Source organism: Neofelis nebulosa, chromosome 3 (assembly GCF_028018385.1).
Source record: "Neofelis nebulosa isolate mNeoNeb1 chromosome 3, mNeoNeb1.pri, whole genome shotgun sequence".
Classification (NCBI taxonomy): Eukaryota; Metazoa; Chordata; class Mammalia; order Carnivora; family Felidae; genus Neofelis; species Neofelis nebulosa.
The window spans coordinates 162382286-162405006 of NC_080784.1; the positions used below are offsets into that span (position 1 = coordinate 162382286).

Genomic DNA, 22721 nt, shown 5'->3' on the forward strand with positions numbered 1-22721 from the left:
TTTAATGTGTAAAAAGATTTCTCTGATCTCCAACGAATACATTTTTTAAAAATTTTCTTAAAAAATTTTTTTTTATTTTAGAGAGAGAGAAAGAGAGACAGCTCAAGTGTGAGCTGGGGAGAGGGGCAGAGGGAAAGAGAGAGAGTCTTAGGTAGGCTCCATGCTTGGTGCAGAGCCCGACGTGGGGCCTGATCTCATGACTCTGGAATCATGACATGAGCCCAAAGAGTGGGACGCTCAACCAACTGAGCCCCAGGTGCCCCATCAATGAACACATTTATAATAGTATCTGAATTGCAGTTTTGAAGAACCCAAAGTTTTATTGGTTTATTTGTATGCTTTATAAAGAAAAGTAAGCAAGAGAAAAAAATATAACACAGTGGTTCTCCAAGCATCATCGGGGAACTGTTGGAAATGTGGAATCTAAGGCTTTCGCCGAGACTTACTGAATCCGGGGATGAGGCCTGGTAATATGTGTTTTAACAAGCCCTCTCCATGATTCTGAGGCAAACTGAAGTTTTGGAGCCACTGGTTTAGCAAAACCTCATGCTCTCTGGTCTAATCAAAGTATCTACTTTGTGCTAGCTTCTACAGACTGTACTAAAGAAAAATCATGTGTTAACTAGAGTCCTTGATGGTCAGAGGAACTGAAATGAAAAAGTTTTTGGTACCAACAGAAACATATTTGGAAATAAGGGAAGCTTGTTTGAGGAGCTAATACTAAAGTCACCCTAAACCACTTGCCTCGTGTATTTCTTGTCAAAACTTTATACCAAGTTACAGGCTTAGTCTCAGATTCTTGGTCAGATTTTGTCATTTCTAATGAACATTACCTGGTCGAAGAGCTACATTCATGCACTGTAGAAGGGCATCTGCGGCATTGGTGCAGGCCTCAATGCCTCTGGAGGAAGCAAGATCTCCTTCCTGAAGGGCCTTTATATGACCTTTGGCTAAGTCCATGTGGTTCTGGAATATATATAAATGTACCATCTGCACATGTAATTTTGGGAAATTTATAGGTAAGATGCTATTCAATCCTATCATAAAGTCTTTGGAATTATTTTAAATCCTATTCTCACAAGGAAATTAGAAATTAGAAAATTTTTACAAATGGGTTTTATATATTATCATTAGATTTTTTGTTTTGTTGGTGGTGGCAATCTACAAACATACTTACCACCAGAAACTCTATTTCAGACAGGAGTTTTACATTATTAGTGTTACTAAGATGAATTAGGTGGTTGCTTTCAGAGATCTGATCCATTTGTTCTTTTACGCTTTGGAGCATTTCCTCATAACTGCTCAGTTTCAATTCAATCTGATCTACCTCCTTTAAAGCCTCATCCAGCAACTTCATCAGGATGTTCACTTGCTTTTCAGAGGCCATGATTGATTGGATGTTAGCCTACAAAGTGAAAAACAAAAGTAACTCTTATTATTTGAACGTATAAAAGAAGCGTTAAGATGAAATATTTCTAAATCCCTTTGACAACTGAGTAACACAGATTGGTATATATCTATGCATTTATTTTAGTTTATCACTTTAAGACTATGTTCTACGTTTTACACAGTATTTCAAGAAGATACACTTGCCTCTCTATCAAGGTTAGGAACCATGCCTCAGTATTTTATATTTCCCCAGATTTCACAAGTAGGGTTCTGTCCCACAATGTATCATCAGTGCTGATATATTCCCAGTTCTGACACTTCTTCCAATTCCACTATCTAAATTTTCTATACTTCTTAACATTTTTGTAAAATGCTAAAAAAAAAAAAAAAAAAGCATAATCACCTGTGTAATACCTTGGTCAAGAGGGTAGCAGTGGTATACCAGTCTTTGGAGGATACACAGAACTAATCTATAACTATAGTACAATTAGTACTTACAGAATGTGGAAGAGCCACAACCATAAGACCACATGACCAGAGACTATATATCCATAAGATAGCTCCTTCTATCGTCTTTCTTTTCTCTTTCTTTTTTTTTTTAAATTTTTTAAAAATGTTTATTTATTTTTGAGAGAGACAGAGAGCCAGAGAGCAAGCAGGGTAGGGGCAGAGAGAGAGAGGGAGACACAGAATCGGAAGCAGGCTCCAGGCTCTGAGGTGTCAGCACAGAGCCCAACGTGGGGCTTGAACTCATGAGCCTTCGAGCTGTGAGATCATGACCTGAGCTGAAGTGGGCTGCTTGACTGACTGAGCAACCCAGGCGCCCCTCTTTTCTCTTTCATTTGCAACTACTGTATATTTTTTTCCCTGGGCAAAACAATAACAAACCACCATCCCCTTATCATTGTTTTCTAAGTGATTCTGACTAATTGATTCTAAATTTCTTGAAATATGGAAGCTGTCAAATCCAAAATAAAATTGGAAACAATATGATAACTTGGAACATATATGCAATATTAATTAGAAAATAAAACCCAGGGGCGCCTGGGTGGCTGTCAGTTTAAGCGTCCAACTTCGGCTCAGGTCATAATCTCACGGCTTGTGAGTTTGAGCCCCGCGTTGGGCTCTGTGCTGACAGCTCAGAGACTGGAGCCTGCTTTGGATTCTGTGTCTCCCTCTCTCTCTCTGCCCCTTCCCCACTCATGTTCTGTCTCTCAAAAATAAACAAACATTACAAAAAGAAAAAAAAAAGAAAAAACATAAACCACCAAGCCACATTAAGAAAGCAGGTAACATGGTATGAGCAAAAAACTTGGACAAGGATGAAAAGAATTTCATTCCACAGTTGATATGTTGTAATTTCACACATATTATTTTATAAGCTATTCATAATAATTCAACTATAAGTACAGCCCAACTGTAAGAGTCAGCAGAGTACAGAGCCATCGAATATATCTCTTAAGTAGCAGACCTGGGGCTTGAACCTGTCCAGGACAATTTCCACTTTAACATCTTGAAGTTTCTTCTAGGCTTTGCTTCAGGTGAATTTTATAAACTTGGACTATTCATGTAATCTCATAAATTTTGTACCTTTCATATATAAAATGCCCAAATTCTTTAAGCTTTTAAAATATTCCTCATTCTCTGAGGGTTTTTCTTAAATGCTTACTTTGTGTACACAAAACAAAAAATACCACATGGTCTTCTGTTAGATTTTTCTCACATTAGTGGTGTTATTTTTAGCTATATCTTTTAGCTCCTTACTTTCTAAAGATGCGCATTTAGTTTATTGACTCAGAAACCATGCATGCAAATTAAAAAGAGCTATCCTAAAACATTTTAGCAGAGCAGCCAAACACCCTTTTTCCCTGGCTCTCTTGTTTTCACTACACTTATTCTGCTCCTTTTGGGTAAATGATTTATCTTAACCTAATTTTTCTATTTTTTTTTTTAATGTTTATTTATTTTTGAGAGAGAACATGAGTGGCAGCAGAGACACAGAATCCAAAGCAGGCTCCATCCAGGCTCTGAGCTGTCAGCACAGAGCCTGATGCGAGGCTTGAACTCGTGAACTGTGAGATCATGACCTGAGCTGAAGTCCGATGCTCAACCGACTGAGCCACCCATGTGCCCCTAATTTTTCTATTTCTAATTTGTACCTATTTTTTTTCCAAACCACAAAAATGCTACTCTTTTGCACTGGACTGTTCTGTGGTGTTTCAGAGACTGGGGGGAAGCAACCCCCAAGTTGTTTCTGGTTGGCTACTTTTTACTTCCATCACTTCATGTCAAGAGCCACCCCCAAATCCTGAACCTCAGCCAACTACCTTCACTAGCCTGACTAATAGGAATGCTTCTGTCTTTTGAACAAGAACAGTGAGACACATGGCATCTGGTAATGTGCTTACAGAGAAAGATGGCAATAATCACATTATAAAGGCTTAAGTACTAAGGCAGTAGAATTTGAACATCCCCAGTCTTCTCAATCCACTACACATCATTCACTCACAGACTGTAAAAAAGTCTTACCCCATCTAGCACCTGTAGCTCTCTGGACAACCTTTCTGCAAAGGCCTCAGCATTAGAGATTGCACATTCACAGCCTTCCATCATTATTTCAATATCCTGCTCTTCTCTTGCATTTAACTCTTGGTAAACATCTACTACTTCTTCATCACCTCCTGTCACACTCTGATTTTCTCCACTTGGAACAGATTCTTTAAAAGGGTAAAAATAAAAAATTAAGTAGTAAAAAAGTAGGAAGGACAGTAACATGGTACTTATAGTCAGTTATAAGCACAGGTCACATTTAATGGCTGAAAAATAGGAAAAAATGATTTAGAATATTAAAAAAAACCTCTTATTTTTATGAAAGACTGCATATGTTAATATAATGTTTACTATAACAATTATTATAACAAATACAAAGCATGCAGTCTAATTCACTCACTTGTAAGTGTTAGAACAGGCTTTAGTACAATTTCCCCAAATATAATTAAACTAAAAAAAATAAATACAAAACCAGAAACAAAACATGTGCCCAATCTATTTTTCCTATGTGAGGTGGTTGTTGCACTAATAAAACAATGATTATGAATATAGGACACATAAAAAAAAATTTCCTTTCCTTTTTTTCCCCTGGGTAACATTTTTCTTCTGTTCTTTTTGTCCTTATTATTTTTTTTTTTCAAATAAATTTTAATTGAAATGAAAAATGCATTCACATTTTGGGTACTGAAAATATTAACTGAATTTTCCTTTTCTTTGTTTAAAAAATTTTCATATGCATTGATAAAATTTCTAAAGATCAGGTATAAAAACATTCTCAACAAGTCTGTAGGAACAAGAGCAACAATAATATGGCTATTTGAAATTACAAAAATTTAAATGGTCTTCATGTCTTAACAAAAGACCAAGAGGTGAAATGTGAGATGTCTTCTGGATAAATGTTCTAATTCAATTTTTTGACAAAATACAGTCAGCTAGTGGAATTTTACGTAAAGCTTGAGGTCAGGAGAGGTAAAGTGAAAAAAAAATTTTTTTTTACTTCTCAAATAAAACTCTAAATAAAGCTACTGATTTTCATAAACTTAACGGGACACAATTTAAATCACAACCTCTGGACACTTTAAATATTCATTATTTTGTATGAAAATGAATATTTATATTCAGCATGACTTGGCATATGTTAATTTGTTCTAGAAAAAAACAACCAATTCAAAGTAATAAATGATTTACTCCTAAGAAAAATAATTTGGCAGACTTAGATAATGTCCCAGAAAAAAAAAAAGGAGGGGAATAAAACTTTTGGTACAGGCAATTACAGATTACAGTATATAAGTTCTTCAGACAGGCATCACTTAGCTCCTTGTCCTCTGAACAAGTCCATTTTAGTTCACTGTAGAAATGCTAAATTGTCATATCTGACAGTTTATTAGCCACTAGGGGGCAGGAACTGCCCAAATCATTCTGTACAGCTCCTTACACAAGTGGATATTTAAAATAAACAAATATTTTAAGTGATCATAACGGCTTCAGAAGCATTTTTCTCTTCCATGAAATAGTCCTTTGGAGGTCAATAATGAATCCTATCATTAATTTTATTACTATATGGATTTTGTGGTAATAAACTTGTCCCTATGCACAATTTCATAAAATATGCAAACAACAGTACATAACAATGGCAAGTAGTAAAAATATATGGAATAGAATAAGAAGAAAAGGTGTTACGCACCTTCTGTAACTTTAGGCAGTTCTGGAGAGTAAAAAGGTATGAAAAAAGCAGAGGAAAGTAAGCAAAGAATATTAGCTGGGTAGAAAAGTATACAGGTTTAAAATTTTTAAATACTACCCATATTTCATTTGAACTTCTGATACCTTGAAGTTTAAAAGACAATGTCCAAATCAACTACAAAGTGAAAAGATCCATAGAAGCTAAATTTCCAGAGTTAATTCCCTCATTATTTTTCTGATAATGACTAAAAATAAATTTATCTATTTTCTTTCTTTTAAGACATAGCACTGACTAGTCCTTGGAGAAAACTGGGAAATAGATCATTTCCTGGGAATTATTTTTAGGTCAGCTGTGACTCATGCATTTAGTCTAGTTATTTTCACTCAAGGCCCAAAAACTTTACCCAGACATTCCCTCACAATAGATTAGTCATAAAACACTGTTAGAAAAGACGAGATTAGAACAATTTTTTAAAAAACCACATGAGATATCAGTTCAAACTGGCTTTTCAGGATTCAAGTCAAAGATTTTTTAAAAAAATCTGGTTATAATAATGAAAAAGAAAAAGCCAACAAAAACTTGACTCTACTTCAACTGCTAACAAAATCCTCCTTTAAAAACCTTCTGCTGAGAAGCCCCACTTGCTAGCATAAACGTTCGATTGTCACCAATAAAAAAACCACTAAAGTCGACACTGCTAGAATTCACAATGAAATCTTACTTGGATGATTATTTATCTCTTAAAAGTAGATGGTGATAATTTCTTATTTGTTTTCTAATATCATCCAAAGCTTAGACACATTTATTATTTTAATGGGAATCAACGGCTATGATTTAAAAATTCTTTAAAACATTAAAACAAGTGTGCAAACATTAATAAAAGATATTTTCTGAACTCCACTAAACCAAAGCAACAGTTAATTGGTTTACAGGAAATGATTTTCAAAATGAGATCCTTAAGGGTCTTCACAGTATTCCTAAAACTGATCTGAATTAGGGATAACTTTTATAAATATGAAAATGTCTACACTGTTTTAGGCCCTAAAAAATTAAATGCCTTTCTTTTTTTTTTTAAAAGCTAGACACTTCGTTCTAAAAAACAGCAATATTCTTCTCACTGATTATGGTAATATTTCTTAATAAGGGAAACCAGGTAGCATACATATTTTCCCATACCATTGCCTCAATGAAATGTATTGGTTTAAAACACATCGTAGGCAATGAATAACTCCTGGAGATACACAACAATTAAAAACAGAATAGAAATCATTCCCTCATCAAATTGTTCAACCTGAAATGGCTAAATAAATAAATAAATGCCACTCAAAACAAATTAAACCACTATTCAAGGAATGAAAAATTACCATCTATTTCTTGATGGTCATTCCCTCAACATACTCAACTGCCAAGACACTGGGGTCTAATGTTGGTGAGATGCCAGCCCTGCCGGCTCCTACACAGGGGCCCTACTGGTGGGCGTAGCACAAGACCTAACAGATGTGACTTGCCTCTGCCAGTTTCAAGCATCAAACCTGAAACCAGTAACGGGCTTACTAATTACTAAATGTTGGGAAAGAATACAGTACTATATTTCAGAGGAAATATCCACAGTCAAACAGAAAAGGAAGAAGTAAAACAGAATAGGGAAAAGACAGAGGCAAGTGGCTAAGTAAATGAACAGTTTGAAGCATCTGAAGCTGCTGTTTTTAATAGGTCAAAATGGTTGAATATTGGCTACTTCAGATGTTTCAACCAAACAGAATGAAGGTCCTATTTTAAAATGCTAATATATAGCTTAGGACAAATCTAAATATTCTTTCTAATATATATATTATGCAGGATAAATCTGTTTTTCCATCAATAAAGAGGAGAAACAACTTTGACCTGCATACTGGCTGTTATTTCAACTGCTTTCTTTGAGATAAAGAATACAACACAAATTGTATCCCCAAAGCATAGAGAACCATGTTCTTACAATGTTTATGTCTTTATGAAAGAAATTTTAAAATAATAAAATCTTACTGTACACTTTTAATACGTAACAGTAGAGTTTTTGTCTTATAACACAAAATAATCCATAGTAACATCCCTGAAGAAACACTGATCAAAAATATCCTATTTAACTCATGTCTAAGAATTTTACCCTGATAATATAATAATAATAGCTACTATTTATTGAGCACTTACTATATACCTCACATTGTTCTCATCATGTTCATATGTTAAGTCACTCAGTCCTCACAACAACACTACAGGGAGGATACTATTACTATCTCTATTTCTGAGATAAAGAAAATTGAAACATAGAATAACCTAAGGTCACATAATTGGTAAGTAACAAAACCAGGATTTAAGCCCAATCAGTCTGACTCAAGTTGTGTTCTTGATTACTATAAGTACACTCTGCACAAAAATACAGCTACAAGGATATTCATGTCAAAGCTGTTTAAAGTAAGCAACATTTGGAAATTTTAAAATAAATGATTAAATAAATTATGGTATATCCATGAAATGGAATACTATGGTACCACTAAAAATAATGTATTTAATAACATGAAAAATGTTCATTATAAAAAAAAGTATGTTAGAAAACAATGTGAATTTCCTTATTTTAAAAGTGTTTTTAAACATGCATAGAAAAAACATTAGAAGACTAACAAAACGCTAACAGCAGTTATCTCTGAGGATTAAGTTTATAAGTGATTTTTATTTAGTTAATGTATCAATTTCTATAATGAATAAGTATCACTTATGCAATAAGAAAAGTTATTTTTCATTTCCTTCGCAATAAGGTAAATCAGTGTTCTAATAATTTTGAGTAATGTCAAATTATATATACACTTGTAGATATACTTGATTTTACATATACATTTTTATTTCACTTTACCTTCCAAGAGCTGTGAGCTAACATTGACAAAATCAATTTTCTTCCGGAGATATCGCTGATTCAATTTCCAAATGCATGAAATAAATGCATTCTTTTCAGCAGTGCTGCTGGCAACCCATTTATATATTTTTTCAAAATGTAAATCAAATTCAGGATTTTCCTGAAATAAAAATATACAAAAGATATTGTTTTTTGGTCATATCCCTTTTTCATTATTATAAAATTGACATTCAATAAAATGAAAAGCTGAAGCTGTTCTTAAAGAAAAAAAATCACCATTAAAAATCAGCCAAGTGACTTACAGAGAATGATTCAGAGAATTCAATTTATAGGAAAAACTTTGTTTACCTCCCAAAAGAAGCTGGATAAAAAAAACAACACAGTGTTTTAGTAATTTCCTTCCTATGCCCCTGAAGTATATGAGTGGATGTTTTTTTTTTTTAATTTTTTTTTTTCAACGTTTTTTATTTATTTTGGGACAGAGAGAGACAGAGCATGAACGGGGAAGGGGCAGAGAGAGAGGGAGACACAGAATCGGAAACAGGCTCCAGGCTCCGAGCCATCAACCCAGAGCCTGACGCGGGGCTCGAACTCACGGACCGCGAGATCGTGACCTGGCTGAAGTCGGACGCTTAACCGACTGCGCCACCCAGGCGCCCCTATGAGTGGATGTTTAAGATGGTAAAGCTCTGTGTCCCAGCTTCCTAGTCTATGAGGTGACAATGGTCTCCAATTTTGATGTGGTCATAATTTTTCTTTTTAAATTGCCTATGGGGTTTTAGAGTCATACCTATGCTTTGATAATGCACTATTATTCATAACTGTAATTTGACACTAAATCCTTCGTAAAGAATATATCTTCTATATACACAACATGTGAGAAAAAGTACAATCTACATCCCAGTGTGGTTTCTGAGAACAAATGAGATGAAAAGCATGGACTGATTCAGTTCTCAATTTTGAAAATAGAGAATAATTAAAGGTGCCTCAAAAATAAAAAGTTCTGGTTGGCCTGGAAGTTCTTTCGAATGACAAAGAAACTCAACTCTTGTGAGAGAAGTGCACCATGCTCTCTCTATTTCTTAAGCCTCATTGCAGCAGTGACTTCATACCAGGCTACTATTTCTCCCTTGAATGTAGAATCACCTGTCGTATAAAAGATGAAAACATATGGATGTATGCTGTTCTTCACATCCAAGGAATTAAAAAATAGATTCAAATGTTCTTAATGTTCTACGAGAAGATAATAAAATATTCAATTAATTCAAAGTGTTATTTACGGAAGGACAAAATGTAAATAAATGCCTAAAAGGTAAGTGAAGTTATATCAGTTTCACTGTGAAAACTTGGGATAATTTAGGTATCAGGACTTGAGCTGGTACAACAATAGAATTATGGAAGCATGGAACTACTAATTAGATCAATAAGCAGAATTGGAGCATCAAAAGATAAAAAATTGGCATTTATAATGAAGAGGTAATTGCATTATTACTTATAAAAAAACCTAAGAGTATTGGCAACTAATCCAAAACTTGATGGGAAATGATCTCTTCCCTGGGAATATTTCCCATAATGCCATAAAAGAAGCTGAGTGCTCCAGTGGCAACACTCACACAAATCAATGTGTGACACTAAATGGCTAATGTTAGGCTATGTATAAAAATTTTATGTTTTATATCCATATATAGTGTACACACGCCAAGGTGCCTACATAAAATGAAAAAAAAAATCCATTAAGAAAGCGAGCAATGAGGCATCAGCTGTGAGAAAGCATTCAAATAAGCATCAGCAATGTTAGTGAATTATGCAAGTCAATGGGGTTATAAAGTGCAAAACTATTGAAGGAAAAAGCCTCTTTAATAAAGACGCATTTCTAAAAAGCCCTTACAGTATTTTCTCTTAACCAGAAACCTACCAAAAAAGTCTCTACTCTTGATCTTTTCCCATGGTAACAGAATTTATTAGTTTATTGAAGTGTTTTGGGTGCCCCTTAGGGATAAAGCAATGGCCCACTGTGCCTAAAATACTTATAGAAAGGCATTCTCTACATATGTTAGAAATCTGAATTCTGAATTGCATATTTTAGATACATGAAGCTCCCCTGAAATTGTTTTTGCTTCATTTAAAAAGTATTTTGCACCTGACTCAACTGCCTGTCATTTTGTCCAGCTTTTAGTTCCCCAGAAGTCTGTCCCAGGATAAGGACAAAGTCAGACTTTTATTTTATTGGATTACTCTACGGAGGTAGCTTTTATATCTCTGGACCTTTTAAAAATAAATGTGTGAGACTGGAAGGGTTAAATCAAAGGGCATCTGAAATTACATTAATGTAAGCCTTGCTATCAGCCCATCACAAAACATTTCCCAGATCCCTGGAGGTGCCTTTGGTTGCAGAGGAAGATGAGGGGCAAGGTTAGAGAGGCTGAGGAGGAAGGAAAACCTAACTTAACCAGAAGAGCTCCGCTTGGTTTCTTTGAAAAAAGGGTATTGCTGTGAAAAGCCTTGACTTGTCGGAAATAAATGTGGTCCTTTCACATGACTGTCACCTTATTCAACTTTCTTAAAGTTTGAGTGTGGCTTAAGTGAGAAGTGTAATATTTACATTCTTATATCTTAGTCTTTAAGTTCCTTAAAATAAGGTGTTTAACTCACTATTGCTTCCTCTACTTGAGCCACAAATATGAAAACATGGTCTCAAAAGGCCAGCCTGGTTGCCTCAGATGATGATTTTACATTAATTTGTGAAGACTAAGAAAGATTCACTTTGGTTATAGTATTATACACCATTTTGAACTAAGTTTTACCAAAACAATGAAGGTTTTTAAAAACCCACTCACACGACACTTTAAAAGGTGTACTTATATATGGACTTTATACTAAATATATAATCTATATAAATCTATATAAATCTATAATCTAATCTAAATATAGAAACACCTAGTTATTTTGCTCCAGTTTACATAACTTGTGCACAAACATAATTGTAGCTCAAAAAAAGTAAAAACAATGAAACATACATACGTTTTTATTTTAGTTGCTTGAGACTGGGGTGTGGGAAATGAAAGATTTAATGATACATTTTAAACTAATTCCGGCTTAGTTGGTAGGGCAGAGGGTCACAAAACAAGAAGTGTAGGTCATCTTAGAAGACATAATACTATAAGATGAAAGACACTTTCTGAACACAGGTCAAAGAACTAAGAAAAACGTACTTTAATAGCATCCTTGGCATCTACCACAGCAAGGTCTCGAAGGGCCCAAGCAATCTGCCTTTTGTAGAAATCTCCTTTGTCGGATTTCTTGACTTTGACCATCTTCACCTGCACGGGGCGTTCAGTTGTCACTGTTAAGTAAAACATACCTTCACTAGAAATAGTCACTCACTTATTCTTCATCCATTCATTTACTCATTGCAAATATAGTTGTCAGGTACCTGTACATGATACTAAGCCAGTATTATATATTATGTTAAACCAGTTAGGAGTAGTATTTCCTAACACATGCTATGACTGAGGGATGCACAAAGTATCAAAGGAACATCTAAATCTCAGACGACAGGGTCAGAGAGAGGCAGATTCCTTGAGAAGTAAAGCTTCAGACCAGTTTTGAAGGAAGAGTATGAGGTAGATAAAAAGAGTCCTAGGGGTGCCTGGGTGGCTCAGTCAGTTAAGCATCCAACTCTTGATTTCGGCTCAGGTCATGATCTCACGGTTTATGAGTTTGAGTCCCACATCGGGCTCTATGCTTATAGTGCAGAGCCTGCTTGGGATTCTCTCTCTTTCTCTCTCTCTTTCTGCCCCTTCTGCACACATGTGCTCACTCTCTCTCTTTCAAAATAAATGAATAAACTTTTTAAAGAAAAAAAGCTCTAAAGAATGACTGCCATACATAAAGCCAAAGGGGCTTGAAAGAGCATAACACCGATTCAGAGAACAGTAAGTACTTCAGTATGGATTATACATGTAATAAAGTGGATGGAAACAAAGTTACCAAAAAAGATGAAAGTTCACATCACAAAGGACCTTTATCTGAGGTTGTAGGGGTGCTCTTAGAGGATTTTAATTGGGGAAATGACATGCTCTAACTTGTTTCTAAAAATTACTCTAGCAGCAGAATACTGGATGGATTGGAGTGAATACCAATACACTAAAAAATTTAGATGAAGTGGTTAAATCTCTAAAAAATGTAAATTACCAAAAATGACTTAAGAATACAAAATCTACAACCACTAAAGAAAGTGAAGTGAAAAATCTCTCCCCCAAAACTTAGTCTAACACAGTTTTACTGGTATCTTTTGCCAAGCTTTCCAAGGAAACATTCCAAATGCACATAACTATTCCACTGTACAAAAAACAAGGGAACACTCCCAACTTACCTTATGACTTTGGTTGCAAGGCCAAAGACAGTATACAAAAGAAAATCACAAGACCATGTCACTAATGAACATGGGTGAAAAATCTTATAACTACAAATGTACAAATAATTATGAATAAATACTGCATTGGCAAGCTTAATCCAGGGGCACATACAAAAGAATATTTTACCAAGTGTGAGATGTACATTTTTTCCCACATTTTAACATCTCTGAAATCAGAATATGTCTTAACAATCGAAGTAATATTGCAGCATTTTTTAGTGGTGCATAAAAAAATAATATATGCTATAATAGATGGCATATAGTACATCATCACTGAGTTAGGTTACTCCAATAACTCAATTTATTATTTGAAAAACCAAGTACCATTACTCACCACACTAACAAATTAAGGAAGAAAAGTATACGATAATCTCAATGATTTGAAAAAGCATTTGATAAAACTGAACACCCATTCATGATAAAAAATCAAAAAGAAAAAAAGTAAGAAGTCAAGAATAGAAGGGAACTTCCCTAGTACCGTCAAGGATAGCTACAAAAAAACCACAATTATCATATATGATAATCCCTTTGAGATCACTGTATTGATGGTCCTAACCAGCAGACAAAAGTAACAAAAATAAATAAAAAATATAAAGACTATAAAGGAAGGAAGAAAATATCACTACAAAGAGTCTATGGACAAATTATTAGAATTAATAAGAAAGTTTAGCAAGATTGATAGATATAGAAATCCACATAAAGAACCAATTATTTCTAGATGCTAACAATAAATGATTTTTAAAATGTATTAATGTTCAATAAAATTAAAAGCTTCTGCTCTGCAAAAGACAACATCAAGATAATTAGAAGACAAGCCACAGACTACAAAAAAAAAAAAAAAATTGCCAAAGACACATCTAATAAAGGAATGTTATCCAAAATATACAAAGGACTCTTAAAACTTGACAAGAAAACAAAACAAAACAAAAAACAGATTAAAAAATGGCCAAAGACCTTAACAGACACTTCCCCAAAGAAGATATACAGATAACTAATAAGCATATGAAAAGATACTCAACACCATATTTCATCAAGGCAATGCAAATTAAAACAACGAGGTACCACTACACACCTATTAGTATGGCCAAATTCTAGAACCTGACAACACCAAATGCTGACAAAAATGTGGAACAACTTTCAAACATTGCTGGTGGGACTGCAAAATAGTACAGCCCCTTTGGTAGAGAGTTTGGTGGTTTCTTACAGAACTAAACACATTCTTACCATATGATCTAGCAATCATACTCCCTGGTATTTACCCAAAGGAGTTGAAAACTTATGTCCATGCAAAAATCCACACATGGGTGTTTATAGTAGCTTTATTCATAATTGTCAAATTGACAGTCAAGATATCCTTCAGTAGGTGAGTAGATAAATAAACTGGTACACTCAGGAATGGAATATTATTCAGTGCTAAAAAGAAATGAGCTATCAAGCCATGAAAAGAAATGTAAATGCATACTACTAAATAAAAGAAGCCAATCTGAGCAGGCTAAATAGTATCTGATTCCAACTATATGACATTCTAGAAAAGGCAAAGCCATGCAAACAGTAAAAAGAACACTGGTTGGAAAGGGTAGGGGCTGGGGGAGAGATGAACAGGCAGAACACACAGGATTTTTAGGGCAGTGAAAATACTCTGTGACATTACAATGGTGGATACATGCCATTGTACATTTGTCCAAACCCATACAATGTACATCAAGAGTGAACCCTAAGGGAAACTATGGTCTTTGAGTGATTATAATGTGTCAATGTAGCTTCATTCTTGGTAACAAGTTATTGCCAATGTTGCCAGTGGTATTGATAAAGGGGGAAGCCAAACATATGTGGGGGCAGGGGGTATAGGGAAATGTGTGTACCTCCTTCCTCAATTTTGTTGTAAACCTAAAACTGCTCTAAAAAATTAAAGTCTTAAAAATGTATTAATGCTGGGGTGCCTGGATGTCTCAGTCAGTTAAGAATCCGACTCTTGGATTTTGGCTCAGGTCATGGTCTCGTAATTTGGGAGATCCAGCCCGGAGTTGGGGCTGACAGCATGGAGCCTGCTTGGGATTCTCTCACCCTCTATCTGCCTCTTCCCTGCTCATATGTGCATGCTCACTCTCTCTCTCTCTCTCTCAAAATAAACTTCAAAAATATATTAATGCTAATAAATTATTATTTATGATCGTATCAAAAAATCTAGGAATAAATACAACATAGGTGAAAAACATTTAAAACTATACAACTTATTGAAAGCCTTTTAAAACTCTAAAACTAGGGCGCCTGGGTGGCTCAGTCAGTTAAGCATCTCACTTCAGCTCAGGTCTGATCTTGCAGTTCGTGAGTTCAAGCCCTGCGTCAGGCTGTCAAGCTCAGAACCAGCCTGCCTTAAATTCTGTGTCTCCCTCTCTCTGCCTCTCCCCTGTTTTCACTCTCTCTCCCTCTCAAAAATAAATAAACATTAAAAAAAGAATTTTTAAAACTCTAAAACTTACTGAAAGGCATTAAGAAGACCTAGATAAATGGAGAACTGCACCCTGTCCATTGACAAAATAACTCAATATTATGAAAGTGCAAGTTCTCTTCGAACTGAACAACATATTCAAAACAATTCTAATTAAAATCCCAACAAAATCTGGAACTTATCAAATTGATTCTAAAATAAGTGGAAAAATAAACAATCAAAACAAGACAAAATAAAAACCAGATATAAAAGAGAACCCAGAAATAGGCACACTCACATTCATCACTACAAACACGGACACAGGTAAATTAAAAACTAAAACATGAGGGGCAAAATTATAAAAATTTTAATTTTGTTTAATGTTTATGTTTGAGAGAGAGAGTGTGAGCAGGGAGGGGCAGAGAGAGGGAGACACAGATCCAAAGCAGGATCCAGGCTCTGAGCTGTCAGTACAGAGTCCGACGCGGGGCTCGAACTCATCAACTGTGAAATCATGACCTGAGCCGAAGTCGGACGCTTAACCAACTGAGCCACCCAGGTGCCCCAAAATTATAAAAATCTTAAAATACAGTGTAGGAGAATACTTTTATTACTCCAGGGAAGTGTGTATGTATGTATACTATATATATGTATATTTCAAACACTTATATTTGAGGGGTACTTGGGTGGCTCAGTTGGTTAAGCATCCAACTTCAGCTCAGGTCATGATCTCACAATTTCCGGGTTCAAGCCCCATGTTGGACTCTCTGCTGACAACTCAGAGCCTGGAGCCTGCTTCGGATTTTGTGTCTCCCCCTCTCTCCCCCTTCCCCCTGCCTGTGCTCTGTCTGTCTCTCTTTCTCAAAAACACTGAAAAAATTTTTAAACAAAAGCAGAAGCCATAAAGGATCAGATTGATTTGATTTTACTAAACTTAGAAATTTCATTAAAAGGCATCATAAAAAGCTAATACACAAAGCACAAACTGGAATGCATATAACCAACATAAAATCAGTAAATATATAGAACTTGTACAAATTAGTAAAAGGACAACCAACACAAGAGAGAAATGAGCAAAAGTCTTTAAGACAAATTTCTAAAACAAGGAAAGTAAGTGGCCAATAAACTCATGAAAAGATTTAATTCATCAATTCATTATTAACAGGGAAATGAAATTTCAAACCACAATGAGATATTTCACACGCTTCAGTCTGTCAAAGCCAAGTTTTGGCTAGGATGTGGGGAAAGAACACAAAATACACACTGCTTGTGGGATTGAAAGCCAGTGTACTACTTTTGAAAAAAATCTGGTAGTACAGTAGTGTTGAGCATTCACATACCTATAATCCAACAATCACACATTTAGGTATCTACCCTAGAAACTTCTTGGCTGTATACACTAAGAGACAAGGACAAAGATGCTCACAGAAGGGCTGTCTAAACAGTAAAACCTGAAAACAAACCTAATGTTTATCACTAGTAGGATGTGTAAATAAATGGTACTCTCATAGAGTAGAACACTCATAGGAGTGAAAATCAAAGAATTATGGTTATATGAAAGAACGGAAATAAAAGTCATGAACATGAACACAATGTTGAATGGAAAAAGTCACAAAAGAATATATGCACTAGGATTCAATTCATGCAAATTTCAAAGAAATGCAAAACTAAACAATATGTTATCTGAGATTACAAACAAATACAGACAGATAGTAAAATGATAAAGAAAAGCAAGGAAAGACTAAACCAAAATTCAGGATACCAGTTACCTCTTAATAAGTGAGGAAAGGGAATGGGATTAGGAAAAGGCACACAGGGGATGCCCGGGTGGCTCAGTCGATTAAGCATTGGATTCATAGTTTCAGCTCAGGTCATAATCTCATAGTTTCATGGGTTTGAGCCCCACATTGGGCTCTGCACTGACAGTTTGGAGCCTGCTTAGGATTCTCTCCCTCTCTCTCTCTGCCCCTCTCCAGCTCATGTGCGCGCTCTCTCTCTCTCTCTCTCTCTCCCTTTTTTTAATGGAAAGGGCACACAGGACACTTCAAAGGTAATGGTAATATTCTTCTTATACTGGGTAGTGAGCACACGTGTTCACTGTATGGCTAGTCTTCACACCTTACATATATGGCATAGATTTTTTGGTATCTACTCAATATTTAATTAAAGACAATTTTTTTAAAAGTTATTTATTTATTTTGAGAGGGGGGGTAGTGAGAGGCAGTGAGGGGCAGCAAGGGAGGGAGGAACAGAGAGAGAGGTAGACAGAGAATCCCAACAGGCTTGGTGCTGTCAGTGCAGAGCCCGACTCAACTCGATCTCATGAAGTGTGAGGTCATGACATGGGCCGAAATCAAGAGTCAGATGTTTAACTGACTGAACCACCCAGGCACCCCTTAATTAAAGACAATTTAAAAAAATGAATTTGTTGGCCCAACAGTTTTTCCAATTATAGAGACAACGAGAATTTTAAAAACAAGGAGGAAAAGTCCCCTAGGGACTAAAACAATAAAAGAATGCCAAACAAGAGCTTTTTCTTACTAAATACCCACCTGTGGCACACAGAAAACAGTTCTTTTTCTTTTTTCCTGCTTTGCAGACATTGACAATACTCAGCAGGCGTTCATCATTTGGTGTAAAAATATCTCTTTGTAACGCATGCTTGATTGCTGTCATTTTTAATCAGCTAAAAAAATTGAGAGTATAGATATTAAGCTTATTCTCAAAATCATTCTGTCCTTCATTGTCCCATTTGTAATTTAAAAAATGATCTTATTTATAGCTAATAAGCATAGGAAGAATGATTTAATACATCAACATATCTATACCATAAAAATAAAAAGCTTTATGTTTGGAAAGGAAATTAGAGAACCAGTGTTATCAAACTTTAAAATCTTTAGAAGTGCTTAGCAAATACTATGATACAAAAAAAATTTTTTTAAGGAAAAAACCCATGCTCAATTTTTGAATATAAATTTTCTATATAAAGAGCTCTTATAACTCAATAAAAAAACCAAATAACCCAATTAAAAACTGAGCAAAGGATCTGAATAGACATTTCTCCCAAGAAAATACACAAATGGCCAATAAGCACAAGAAAAGATGCTCAGCATCATTAACCACTAGGTAAATGCAAACCAAAATCAAATATGTATCTACCTACCACTTTATACCCACCAGAATGGCTAAAATTAAAAATACAAGTGTTGGTAAAGATGTGGAGAAAAAGGAACTCTTTCGTACATTGTTGGTGATTGTAAAATGGTGCAGCCACTTTGGAAAACAGTTTGGCAGTGCCTCAAAAAGTTAAATGTAAAATTACGATATGATCCAACAATTCCACTCCTAGGTATATACTCAAGAGAACTGAAAATATACATCCACACAAAATGTTGTACATATATGTTCATAGCAGTATTATTCGCAATAGACAAAACATAGAAACAACTCAAATATCCACCAACTAATGAACTGATACAACAAAATGAATATCTACACATTGGAGTGTTATTTGGTCATTAAAAAGAAATGAAATACTGATACATGCTACGACACTGATGAAACTTGAAAATATTATGCTAAGTGCAAGAAGCCAGTTAAAAGACCACATATTTTATGATTCTGTTTGCATGAAATGTTCAGAGTAGACAAACCCATAAAGACAGAATGATTTATGGTTGCTAGGGGTAGGAGCAAGGAGAAATGGGGAGTGACTGTTAACGAGAAAGGAGTTTCTTTTGGGTGATGAAAATGTTCTTGAATTAGTACTGATGGTTATATAACCTTGTGAATATACTAAAAACTACTGAATTATATGCTTAGGTGGGTGAATTTTATGGCATATGAATTATATCTCAATAAAGCTATCATAAAGAAATAGGTTTCCACTTACCTCCTTTTTCTCACTTAACTCAATGTCTTTTTGCAAATATCAACTTAAGTTAGATATTTTAAAAAATGTATTTTCAACTTTATTTTGAAATATATATATTTGTGTATATATTACTATTTCCAATGTAAATGTGTAATACTTCATACAGGTAAGCTTGCTTAGGAAATTAACTTCGCACACCCTTTATATGGGAAAATGAAGAAATTATGAGTTTGAAATAAATGACACAGAATGAATTTTTACAATATGATGCCATTTTTGGAAACTAGGTTATCACCTATACTTTACTCAATCTGTGAAACTGATCTCTGCTCCAACTCAGAAAATTGCTTTTCTCACAAAAAATCACATTTTCCAACTTTCATTCCTTTTTCACCTCATCTTAGCCTTTAGTCTTCTGACCTACCTCTCCTTCCTGTTATCATCTACCTGGCCTCTCCAAGCTTAATTTCTTTTCCACTTAGCCTGCAGGTAGCATTCACCCACACTGTCTCCTTCAATTATCTTACTCTGTGGACTTGTTCACCATGTTTTATCAATTTCCATGAACTGTATTTTTCTCCACTTCTCATGGGATACATATACCACTCAAGAAGGCCATATGTCCATGTTCACTGCATTCATTACAAGTATCTAAATCCAGTCAAAGCTAGACTTTCAGTGTTGCTCCACAATCCTTTAACACTTCCTTTGAGGACCCCTTCCTACTCCCCATCAGTGTGCTGCAAATCTTTATTCACCTTCTTCAATTCTCAACTCTACTGTCAGCCTCCACCTTCTCTGCAAATGATGTCACCATCTACCCTGCAGAGGCTATAGAAGCCAATTTTCCCCAATTGTTTTCTTCTCCATCTCATTACATCTTCACCCATCCTAACCTCTATTCCACCTATTGCAAAAAATTTGTGTCCATGTTACTAATCACTTAATATGTTCTAGGGCCTAGACACTGCATTAAAAGCTCTACTCCACCCGATGTCCAAGATACACTGCATAACGACCACTTTACATTTCTATCTCTGGGCTTTGTTCGTGCAATTTCCTTTTCCTGGTATTCTTTTCCCCCTAAATATTCCAACCCATTATTCCAAGATCCTGCTAAAATGTCACCTCTTCTGTGAAATAATCACACATACAAGAAGAATAATTCCTTTTATATTTCTCAAACACTTCCCCTCTACTCAGCTAACATAGCACTTACAAACCATAATTTCTAGTTAGTTGAATTCTCTCCCACATTAAAGGTAGCTCTTTGTAGGAAAAGATCATACCTTATTCATCTGTGTATTCCTAGAACTTGGCAAAGACCTAGCAGGCATTTCAAAATTAAGCAAAATGATAGCACCAAATAACATGACAACTATAGTTTTCCTAAGATTTCCCTTTCCAACTCACATTTGTGAGCAAATGTCCAGGTTCAAAATCTGTCATATTTGATTATCCTCCTCCATTGTCAGCACGAAATCTGCTGCCACATTCTGCTGATTTCTCATCTATATATAATTTACCCTTCCTTTCTGTTCCCACTGCTAACACACTAATCCAGGTTCACATCAACCAAGTCCATTTAACAATTCAGTATCTGGTTATCTCTTTGCAAGCTTCCGCAATCTCCAAACCCTTGATAAACAAATAATATTAAAACATAGCTTTCATAAAAAAAAAAAAAACAAAAACAAAAAACATAGCTTTCATCACAACATGCCACCGCTCAACATTTTCCTAAGGTTCCCATATACAAATCTTCCACTCCAAGCCCTCTGCTCAGTGCAGTCTTTAAATCTTTGCTTAGGTGCTTTTCCGTGCAGGGAATATCATCTAACCAAACCCTAATTACACTTCATGGTTTATATGAAATTGATTCAATAAACATCTTAATCCAAATTGATCTCCTTTCAATTGCTAAGGAACTTCCCTATTTACTAAACAATCAGGCACTTGCAGTCCAATTGGTCCATGAGATCATAAGCTTAGAGATCTCAAGAACTCTCTTGAAAGAGAGAGGAAGAGGTGCTCCAGCAAGGTTCTGTGTTCTTTCTTACGTAGTCAGCAAGTACCTCTTGAGATAACCTGAACTGAATAATAAAAACTGGTCAAATGAGTGGCTGATAGTGGCCAACGTTTACCACACCATCCCTCTTTGGACAAAATCAACAACTGAGTGTAAGGTAAGTGTAAAGCAAGAGAGGACTGGTTATACCTCATAAAGGAGCTAGGCATAATGAAAAGCACTATGGCACCCTTATTTATTCAGCAAATAGTGATGCCTACTAAGGGCAATGCAGTGTTCCAGATTAGAAGCGAGTATGACAGACATGTTCACGAAGACAAGAACAGCCGTGCCTTCGTGGCATTTACATCCTAAGGGTCGAGTCTTTAGAGTATTTTCGTGTAAGTCAGGGAATAAATCACTAGAAATCCTCTAAAGCTATTTTCCAGGTTTAAGAATCCACGTCTCAGGGCACCTGGGTGGCTCAGTCAGTTGAGCTTCTGACTTCAGCTCAGGTCATGATCTCACGGTTAGTGGGTTCAAGCTCCGCATCAGGCTCTGTGCTGACAGCTCGGAGCCTGGAGCCTGCTGCTTCTGATTCTGTGTCTCACTCTCTCTCTCTGCCCCTCCCCTCCCTGCTCACGCTGTCTCTGTCTCTCAAAAATAAATAAATGTAAAAAAAAAAAAATTAAAAAAAAAAAAAAAAAAAAGAATCCACGTCTGATCACGTTCCAGAAGCAGTCAGCCACTGCTTACTGTGTTGGTTCTTGTTTCCTTAAACTCAGTTGGACCATTACACAGCGTGGCAAAGAGTTTGTCAATGTGAGTGCCCGCGTGGGTTGCGCCCCGTACGCTATCGAGACAACACAGCAAACGGAGGCATTGTCATCCAGAAAACTGTGCATAGAGACAGGGGAATGCGTCTTAAAGATTTAGAAGAAATGTGTATTTGGACAAAGAAGGCACTGTTACGCCCTCCTCTCCTGGTCCACGCCAAAACACAAACGATCACGGCCGTTTTGCACAAATGAAATCTGGTTCTTATGGATGAAACCAGGAAGGGATGTGTTGAGGATTGCGGTTAGCCCGCAGGGCAGCAGGGAGTTGGTGGATGCTCCTAGCGGGCTTTGCGCCTTACCCAGACACGGGGCGAAAGGCAGGCCAGAGGAGTGAGAGGTACCCGACCCCGGACGCGGAGCCAACAGCTGGGCTGAAACGCTGCCTCAGACCTTGGCGCCCGCCTGTCTGCTAGTCTCTCCGCGCCGACGGAACTACCGGGCAGCCGCGGCCCAGGGCTTACCACAAGGCTGGACCGAGCCCGGCTGTGCCGAGGCGGGTCCTCCAAGACGGAGACAGGACAAGGCCCCGACGGCCACCGCTACTAGGATGAGCCCGTCAATTTAGCCGTGACCAGGGAGCAGCCGTTCCGCCACCACTTCCCACTTCCGGGCACGTGACAAACCACGCCGGAAGTCGACCCCGTA

The 22721-nt window shown here is 36.1% G+C and overlaps 1 protein-coding gene across 9 annotated transcripts in view; it reads right to left on the bottom strand.

The window, feature by feature from the left end:
* EXOC1 (exocyst complex component 1) overlaps window positions 1–22685 on the bottom strand; it is a 62002-nt gene extending 39317 nt beyond the window's left edge. For 4 of the 9 annotated variants that reach the window (XM_058722535.1, XM_058722533.1, XM_058722532.1 and 1 more), the window contains exons 1-8: window positions 22538–22685; window positions 17908–18041; window positions 11723–11853; window positions 8511–8670; window positions 5624–5644; window positions 3919–4106; window positions 1178–1405; window positions 834–966 (exon numbers count right to left, since the gene is read on the bottom strand). In XM_058722535.1, the coding sequence (XP_058578518.1) occupies window positions 834–966; window positions 1178–1405; window positions 3919–4106; window positions 5624–5644; window positions 8511–8670; window positions 11723–11853; window positions 17908–18031 (985 nt within the window). In that variant the 5' untranslated portion in view covers window positions 18032–18041; window positions 22538–22685. Of the gene's footprint in view, window positions 1–833; window positions 967–1177; window positions 1406–3918; window positions 4107–5623; window positions 5645–8510; window positions 8671–11722; window positions 11854–17907; window positions 18042–22375; window positions 22506–22537 lie in introns of those variants that run through there. The other 5 variants (XM_058722537.1, XM_058722534.1, XM_058722531.1 and 2 more) reach the window with 3 other exon arrangements.
* Window positions 22686–22721: the final 36 nt, after the last annotated feature.